Source organism: Protomyctophum bolini (genome assembly GCF_963924005.1).
Source record: "Protomyctophum bolini genome assembly, chromosome: 14".
NCBI classification, from domain to species: domain Eukaryota; kingdom Metazoa; phylum Chordata; class Actinopteri; order Myctophiformes; family Myctophidae; genus Protomyctophum; species Protomyctophum bolini.
Window position 1 is genome coordinate 27,244,639 of NC_137875.1, and position 9,919 is coordinate 27,254,557.

The 9,919-nt window shown below is 39.7% G+C and overlaps 1 protein-coding gene across 1 annotated transcript; it reads left to right on the forward strand.

The window, feature by feature from the left end:
* The first annotated feature begins 1 nt into the window (after position 1).
* Positions 2-9,394, forward strand: dnaaf10 (dynein axonemal assembly factor 10). Its single transcript, XM_080781293.1, has 8 exons — positions 2-279; positions 1,278-1,378; positions 1,964-2,094; positions 2,666-2,767; positions 4,332-4,447; positions 5,437-5,571; positions 7,077-7,174; positions 7,884-9,394. The coding sequence occupies exons 1-8, from the start codon at positions 94-96 to the stop codon at positions 8,089-8,091; spliced, it is 1,077 nt and encodes a 358-aa protein (XP_080637419.1). The 5' UTR covers positions 2-93; the 3' UTR covers positions 8,092-9,394.
* The last annotated feature ends 525 nt before the right edge of the window (positions 9,395-9,919 follow it).

Sequence of the window (9,919 nt, forward strand, 5' to 3'; positions counted from 1 at the left end):
TTGTGGCAGTTCGTGAAAACCTTAGGTGAAAACAGAAAACACCATCTTTTGGGCAAAAGCAAATAGAAAACATCGACTTTTCTTCCAGCAAAGATGTCAACGCCATTCGAAAAACCTCAGATCATTGCGCATATACAGAAAAGTTTGAACTACACTATTTTTGACACTAAATGGATCCCTTGCAGTGCCAAGTTTGTCTGCATGGGGAACTTTGCTAGGGGGACCGGGGTGATGCAAATATACGAAGTGCAACATGGGGAAGTTCATCTTGTCAAGGAGGTACGTGCATTTATTTATTCCACATCTGACAACGTAAATGGTTTTTAAAATGTATATTAATGTTCTGTATTCCCCATTTGACAATGAGAGTATTGCTAGGCTAGGCCTGGCTAGCTAATATATTACTATATTCTTCCAGAAACGTAGAGTAGTCGTTTCCATAGCAACCGATAACACACAAATTACATTCATTGTATTTACGATTTCCACTGTAACATCTTCATCTTGTTAGTGTTATATTATGTTAAGTATAGCTTTAGAGTTGGATCATGCACTTTACTGAAATCCATTTATTTACATTTTTATTTATTTTTGAGTAATTCAATTATTATTATTATTTTTCGTGTTTGACACCTAAGCACCTAACCCACAATCCCCGTAACACTCTCCCCGTCACTGACTCACCCAAGGCAGGCCCCCAGGTCATCGTGACATCACGTGACATGGTGTCTTGAGTCCTGTGCATAGGTCCTGTGTCCTAGTGCTGTACAGTGTCTTGCATTGGTGCTGTAGATTCCGAGAGATCCTGAGATTCCTGAGATCTCACTGAGCAGTGTAGTCGCGAACCCCCACAGAACCTCTTCGGATTCTTCTTCTTATATATGGTTCACTAGATACGTGTCATGATGACGATGCCAGCCAACTGAGTACGTATCACCATGACGATGCCAGGCGTGTATATCCATGAGGTTTCTACACTAGTCTGATGTCAGCGCTTGATATCGCTGTTGTCGAGTCCATATATAGGTGAAATAACGAAGGCTTTCACCTAGAGCTCCATATATAGAGACAACCTATAGCTATAGCTGATGCCCCCCATACATGCCAAAGCGCCAGCGCTCTCCCAGCACTCATAATCCCCATACATGAGGAAAGCCCCATATATGGTGCCCAGGTCTCATGACATCGCCCCCAGGCGTCTTACTGATTTATTAATATTATTATTTTAAATTGAAACATGGAACATGTTGTTGAACCCTGACCCTAATGTCTTTCAGGTAGAGAAAGCAAAGCCCATAAAGTGTGGGACATTTGGGGCCACCTCTCTACAACAGAGACACATAGCGACTGGGGCTTTTGATGGAAATCTCAGCATCTGGTATTTATCTATGCACTGTACTGGCCCTTGCCTATGAGCCTTGAAAACAAAACGCCTGCAGGCTCTGTTGAGGCTACTAGGAGCCTAGACACCAGGCATGTTGACTTTGAAACTGCGATTACTTTTTTTTATAATGTTAATTTACTATTCAACATTGCATGTCATTTGATGGAATTTGATCTTACGCTACAATGAATGTGCATGTTAGACTTTCTCACATGCTTTAATGAAAAATATCTTGTCTTGCAGGGTTGGGATCAAATCTATTTAATTAATTAAAATGTAGGCAGATATTTTTGATGTTCGTGATAAGGGATTTAACTTAAGCCTGTACATTTGGTTGAATAGTGCGCAACCTTTATGTGGTAAAAGAAATATCCTCCATATTTGAATATAAAGATTGTTCACTTTGTGATTTTCCTGAATTGAAAGTTAAGTGAACATTTGGTTAGCACTAATTTGGAATGAATAGAATAGACAGAAAATCACAAATGTCCTCTTAGGTAAGCCTTCAAGATATCCATGCTTTAGAGAGTTTCTTTCTTATATTAAACATTGTAATGCAAGTGTTTGTCTTGTGCACAGGAATCTGGAAATGCCGGACACTCCTGTGTACTCTGTGCAAGCTCATAAGGAGATCATCAACTGTATAGATGGTGTTGGAGGCTTGGGGATCGGGGATGGAGCCCCGGAGATAGTCACAGGAAGCAGAGATGGTAAAAACTCAATCCTAAGAAAGACTGTGAAAACCTCAATGCTAATTTCCTTCTTTTCCCTGGTCACACACACACACAACTACAAAAATGTTTTAATTGATTGGTATTTTGTGCACATCACAGGGTTAGGGTCAGCAATACATTATCATCTTCATTTAGAAGGGACACGGACAGAATCACACAATTAAAGTAAAGAAGATTATTGACGACAGCCACGTTGGTACTGCCTCTTATGCTTGATTGGTTGTCAGGAATGTATGGCAGGTATGATATTGAACCACTAGGCATTTGGCACTACTACTACTTACATATGCAGCAGCATTTCAATCTTGTCACACAGCAAAATGAGTTAATCCATTCAGTTAATCTTGAATGGTCAATTTATACACTTTCATTAGTTAAATTAACACTTTGTTTTGCACCAGAATAAAATGGCAGCGATTAAAGTCACATCCACGTGCAGCGCTCATATTGTTTTGAAGTGTCTAATCAGTCACTTTCCAATCAGTCATAGGTCTGATGATTCTACAGCAGTTATTGTAACAGATGTGTGATGTAATGGGGTCTATAGGTACAGTGAAGATCTGGGACCCCAGGCAGAAAGACTCACCTGTGGCTAACATGGAGCCTGTGGAGGGTGAAACCAAGAGAGACTGCTGGACTGTTGCCTTTGGTACGTAAACACAAAATACATTAGATTTATGTCAAGGACCCCCAAATATATATGACCTGCATGGACCCCATTTGAAAAGATGTTGTGCCAAGGGGCACACCATAGACTATAAGCTATTTATTTTCAAACATCCTTTGAAAATAAATAGCACATCTATAAGCTCACAACCACATCACAAGTTCACAACATGTTGTGATCTTGTAGATTGGCTAATTTCACATAGCCAAAAAATGGTGTTGAAATTGTTCCTCCTTCTGCTAGGGACCATCAAGGACCCCTGGGATTCCCCAGACCCCACTTTAAGTACCTGTGGTAAAAAATAATACCTTGCACAGCCAACACTAGCACATCTAGATCCGTCTTTTATGTGCGATATGGGTCGAGGAAGTGGGTCATAATTGTTCCTGTTCTGAATTCACCACATTCTCTGACCCACTATACATTTTCCACACAGTAAAACAGTAGTACTACTACTTAGTGTTGTTTATGTTGGAGATGCAGCAAAGCTGTATGATTTGAGGCTTTTTGAGGCACACAAAATAAAATTGAAAAGAATCGGCCTCCTGCTGGCGGCTATAACAGGCGAAACGGAAAAAGTTGAGGCAGAGGTTCTATTTTGGCATTCAGGGAGTGTGTCTGGACAGTTTCACTGCGATCGGGCCAACAGTGCCGAATATTAGCTGCTCACAGACAGACAGAGAGACGATATCCTTTTAAAATCATATAATCTCTCCTCTTCAAAATCATTAAAGAAACAGTAAAGATATCAATATTTAAAGTATCTTTTACTTATTTGTCTCTTGAAGTAACTTCTGAAAACCTTATAACCTTATAAATTATTCTGAAACGTTGATTGATTACGTCATTGTCCTATTTAATACTTAATTGGCTGTTGATGGTAACGTAACCAATCTGTGGATTTTCAACTGGAATTCCTCCAGATTCTAAATACTGAGGTTTGGATGCTTCCAAGTCTTCCTTCCTGTTCTTCCAGCACAACCAGTCAAATATTTGTATATTTGACCCTGTGTTGTAAGCATGTCACAAGGTCACTCTGCTCAGCCCATACTAATGTTCCTTTCTCCCACCCACAAACTCTGGTGTTTTCTGTTGCTATACTGTATATACTACTAGTATGTTTATAATGTACTGTATACTGTATTGCTATGGTTTGTATTCTTTGTCTAAGTTGGAGGTCTGTCTACATCCGCTGTTGTCCCTACATCCCTTTTCATGACAATTCTGTAATGCATTCTTCTACTCCTACTGATATTGTATACTGTATTGATACTGTTTTTGAGCGGTTACCACACGGTAACTGTCATTTCACAAAGTGTTTTTCTAAAAATAATCAAAATACAATACAGCACAGTACAGTAGCTATAACAATAGTTGCACCACCCACTTCACACAGGTGTGATTTGTTGTTTTTTGTATCGGCTCTATTTGTTACTGCTGTATTGCAAATGGCAACTGATTTTCTCTCACAGGATCAACACAGGTCTAGCCTACTTATCTAGATCTAAGATAGTTTCATTTTGCTTTCATGACCCTCTGAATGCAGGTCATGCCTTCAATGACGAGGACCGATGTGTGTGCGCGGGATACGACAATGGGGACATCAAGCTCTTTGACCTCAGGAATATGTCCCTACGATGGGAGACCAACATAAAAAATGGGGTGAGATCAACTTTCAAGACAAGCTAGTTTGAGGGCAGTAAAGTTAATGTTTATCACCAGCGCAATTTATTAGTTTGCAAGTTTCCCACACAGCAGAGGAACCAACAACACTGCATTTCATTGAATTTTATATCACCATTTTATTGTGAGACTAGTGTATGTTTGGCATATTATGTAGTATTTGCTATTATGTGTATACTTTATAGTTTATAATCCAAGTAATTTAAAATAAAATGTAATAATTGACAAGGAGTCCCACCTCTAAATATAGTTGAAGATATTAAGGGTTAGTTGAGAATTTTGGACTTGTTGTAGGAAAGCTGTAGGAAATACTGGCACTGGGGGCCAATCATTAAAAATAAATGAATACACAATACTAGCGTAATTTGTATTGTTGACCTATTTCTTCCATATACCGCTGCTTTTATTCAACTTTGACCCCTCTTGTCACATAGAACAATTTTTTGTTGTGCTGCTGCTGGTGTAGTGATTCTGGACACAAAAAATAGTTCCATATGACAGAGGGGTCAAAGTTGAATCTATGAAAGCTGCTCTATGATACAAATTGGTCAACAATACAGATGACGCTAGTTTTGTGGATTCATTTATTTTTAATGAGTGGCCCCAGGTCACCCCCACCAAATTACCAACTACTAATTTAGCTAAGTAGCCTCTTGAGCCCCCAGCGGCTGTCCACCTCTGAACAGCGCTCAGCGGGTCAATGGAGACCCAATTGGTCTCCGGTTCCAACTCCGATGTTGCAGATTTACCCCCTTTACCCCCCTGGGGTTTAAGAGGTTTTAATATTCACCAAAACCAGACCAAAACTCCCACCACAGGACTCAGGCAATCAATTAATACCATTGCAACCACTATATTAATGGCACATATTTCCTTTAAATCTGAACTAACCATTTAACCTGAAGTAGTAAATCAGAGATTTTTCTTAAGACAATTTATTATGCTCTAAAATCTTTATTTGTTATCAGGTATGCTGTGTAGAGTTCGACAGAAAAGACATTAACATGAACAAGCTGGTGGCCACCTCCCTGGAGGGAAAGTTCCATGTGTTTGACATGAGGACACAACACCCCACCAAGGGCTTTGCCTCTGTTTCCGAAAAGGTAATCAACACAGGTGGAGAGAGAGAAACAGACAGCCAGACATATGTTTGGCTCCACTATATGGAAAAAGTGTCCAAGGTTATTTTTCTGCATTTCAGAATACAGAAAAAGAGAGGGAGGACAGGAGCAGATTTTGCCCATTTTTACAGCTGGAAATGTTTGCAGTCATGTTTGTCTAACGTGCTTCGCAGCCATGAGGTCATTAGCCAAGAACGACATTGGCCCAGCGAGGAGAGAGGTGTGGATTTTTCACCGTGCCTTTGACTGGGTTTAGAGCAGGTTGGCCACGCTCGGTAATATTTCTGAGAGCAAGATCAGCGACTGTAGCTAGACCAAATATTTGTCCAATTCCACAGAGTGATAAACAGCAAGAACATCACTAGTCTTAAGAAGAATTATGAAGTTTTAGTCCAAAATGATTTCATACAATGTATAGCTATCCACAAGTGGCCTGAGGTAGATTTCTTCACCCTGCCTGCAGCAATGCATGGCAGGATTGTTTAAATAACAAGGGTTGATGTCTCCCTCTCTTATTACTAATTTAGCAAAATGCGATTACAAAAATGACTTTAAATGCAGAATCACGTCACAATGTTTGAACCTGTCTTGCAGCCGTTTTATGAGACAAAAGCCAAAGGAGGTGGTCCACTCCACTCCCCTTTGTGTGTTAATTTTTAATTTATTTTGAAAGCTTTGAAAGCTGAGATGGAAATAGTGAATGGGTGGCTCAGGATGAAGGCATTGGCAGGATTTGATCCCAGGCCAGCATAGAGTACATGTGGGTGTGGGTTCTGTGTAACCACTCGACCATCAATGGGTGTGTTTTTGTTACACTTTCATGGCAAACGTTTTAGAGTTGACCGTTATTGAACATGTAGACTGTAGACTCATTAAACTCTGTTTTATAATGGCCCTGCTCTTTTCTGGACTCAATTCTAATTACTTTATGATTCTGTTGGGATGCCAGTTTGAAAATGTGATTCAGCCAGTTCAGGCAGTTTTGGCAGCCCTCGTCCCTGAGCTAATCCATAAAACATGCAGCAGTGCAGTTTGGCAATTGGCATTCATCATCAGTGGTTCTCAATGTGGGGTCCAGGGCCCCTGAGGGGTCCTTGAGGGGCTTATAAGGGGTCCCCAGCAAATGTGTTAATATAGCATTAAAATCACTTTAACACAAAATATCAACCGGTTGTGAGCTTTTTTACATTTAGAATAATTAGTGAAAGGAACAAAAAACACACATGCTCTCCCTGGCATAAAATCTTTTCAGATGGGGCTCCTTAAGATGAAAATGTTTGAGAACCACTGGCACGATTAAACATGATGGTGCTGATGAGCTTCTTACAGTTAAATCCTACGTTAATTCAAAATTAAGATTAAAACTAAGAAAATGTACAGTTATTACACGACAATGATAATGTGGGTGTAGTGTGGGTGGTTTCTCTTTAAGATAAAGTTAATAGGTTAATCTGTGCAAGTAAATAATTATTTTCCTGTTGTTTCAGGCTCATAAATCAACCATCTGGCAGGTTAGGCATCTGCCTCAGAACAGAGACATCTTCATGACTGCTGGCGGTGCAGGCAACCTACACCTTTGGAAATAGTAAGACCTCTCCACTATAAAAATAGGCTTTAATTACAGACCAAGTGAAGACATTCAACGGGTGTCATTCAATAACGTTTTATATCCATGCTGAGAAAAATAAGAAGCTGTTAACCGAAATGTTCCACACAATATTTCAAAAGTACAGATGAGTCAGTACTTAATGTAGGCAGCAGTCTTGGAATAGATATTAATCGGAATGAGTTTAACTATTTAGTCACAGTATGTGCCACTTATTTTAAAATGGGACATGTATCAGTTTGGAAACAAAAGGCATGCAAACTTGTCACCTTTCTATGAAAATTGCTGCAGGATTCAAAATAAGTCAGTAAGTTATTATCAAGGTGGCCCTGATTATGTCTTTGGAACCCTCATACTGAGTATAATCTTCTCAGATAAGCATGCACCTTTATCTTACATTAAAACACAATGTACCCAAAATGTAACATCCGGTTTTGATTAGACAACAAATGTCACAAATGTGACTGATCACGCCCTCTTTTCTTGCATGTCCTACTTCTCTCTCTCTATTTTAAGTTCACTAAACGTTTTGTTGATCATGATGGGATCATTTTATTAATGCCACTCACATGTCAGTTTTATTAACAATGTATTAATGTTTTGGTAGAGCCAGCTGCAAGCATTGCATCTGCACAGTAACAAGATCCTCCTAATTGACTTAATGGTTCTGATCCCATCTCCATTCCAGTGAATACCCTGCCCAGAGGACTAAGACAGACTCTGAGGACGTGGACATGGGGGTGGCTGGCTCTGTCAACCTCTTACAGAACGTCACGGTGTCCACACAGCCAATCTCAAGCCTGGACTGGAGCCCCGATAAGCAGGGCCTGTGTGTGTGCTCAAGCTTTGATGAATGCATCCATGTGCTCATCGTGACCAAACTCAACCGTGTGTAAAAGAAAAGAAACAATAATGGTAAACTAAAGCCAGATTCATACTTGGTTGCACAACGGTGTTGCATGTCTAAAATAGCTCATCTACAAGCTCACAGCGTGTCGCGGAAGCGACACATTGTGAGCTTGTAGGTTGGGCATTTCTGGTACATGCTACATGACACTGTTGTGTAAAGGAGCTTAAATTAGTCTTGACACCACCATTAGATTGACGGTAAGTCCAATTTCCCAACACAAGAACTTAGTTTTTTATTATTCAAACAATCTGCTCTCATGCTTATGTCAACCAAACAATGTTTAACACCATCATGCAAATATTTAGCTTGAAGTATGTTGAGTTTTTTTTCTTCATAAGCAATGTGTAAACGTAAATTATTATGGAATATTTTGCTCAAATATTTTTTGTTTTTTGTCAGCATCTGACATGCGAGTGTAATACCCTACCTAACTGTAGGGAAAACAAACAGTCTGCTTCAGGATCTGTGCCTGTATAACCAATGGAGTGGTCCTGTTATATTGAAAAGCCTCTGGGATGTTGACGTCATCTAGCCTGTAATCTCTATGATAGCAATCTAGGGTTCTCAGTTTAACACATTCCCTACCAAAGACAGGTACTGTATGCTTGTCCTATCAAATAGCATAGTTGAATTTGAGGACACAAGACACCGCGACATCGTTTGTCTACCAGCTGGACCTTGTTTTTAAAGCTACGCTTGACAGTAACTGGGCAGAGCAACCTTAGAAAAGAAAGTGTTTCATATTGATTCAGTTTAAGTGAGATCGTGCTACATAGATTACTGTCTACTAGCGTCTCCGTGTCTAGGCGATAAACCGGAAGTGATTGGTCCGTCGATGAAAAGGTTCCCCTTCATTGACTTGAATGGTGGCCGAGATCTTGACACCCTTTTATCTCGGATTCTAATCCCAGATTCCGGTTAAAAAAATGCTTTATTTGCGGCCGTTTCCTGTCGCTGGTCGCGGTTAAAAAAAATAATGCCTCGGGTAGTCCACGATTGTCCCGCGAATCGATTGCTTATCTGTGAGCTAACATCCGGTTCACGACCTGGGGTAATTTTTACGCTCGGAATGTAAAGACATCGGCAGGGGAGAATTAATTAATACATGGCAGGCAATGTGTTTTAATATCTCTGAGTGATCTACTTCCATCTTGGTAGGATGTGGCCTCTCTTTTTCCTCTTTTTGTATCGGTATATTTGTTTTGTTTCAGATGTTTGTACTGTTGTTTAAAACTGTGATTTTTCATTCATGTTTGACAAGTTTGTTATTAAACAGACCTTTTCAGACATTTCTCGAGTGGTATGTTCTTTGGTTGCAGCCCATATAAATAGTTTCTGATTAAATCAGGGTACTGGACGGCTAGCAATAGCCAACATCACAGTGAAATTAAGGATTCGACATAATTTACTGGTTTGAGCCTACATCAAGGATATAGAGCATAATACCTGATTTATTCTTGATTAAAAGTCATGCCTTTCTCATTATCACTCAGTAAATCTTGTTTCAGTAGCTTATTATCTGTTCAAAAAGATAAATATGCCCATTTGTTCCAGGACCACCAGATCATATCCAGCCTTTGAACTTGAAGAAGTCCTGGAGATCTTTATCATCCTCTGATTTGTCATGGAGCCCGGCGTACACGGTCTTCAAAAGTCTGGTCATGCATTTCGCATCCAAGATGTCGATGTATTTCTCTATGCAGACTGGGAAAAAGCAGACAGTGGACAATTAGTTAATCTGACTAATGGTTGAGCAGGTAAAGAGTTTTAATTAAAACAAAAAATGGAGAGATTTAAACAAATGTTACTGAGGT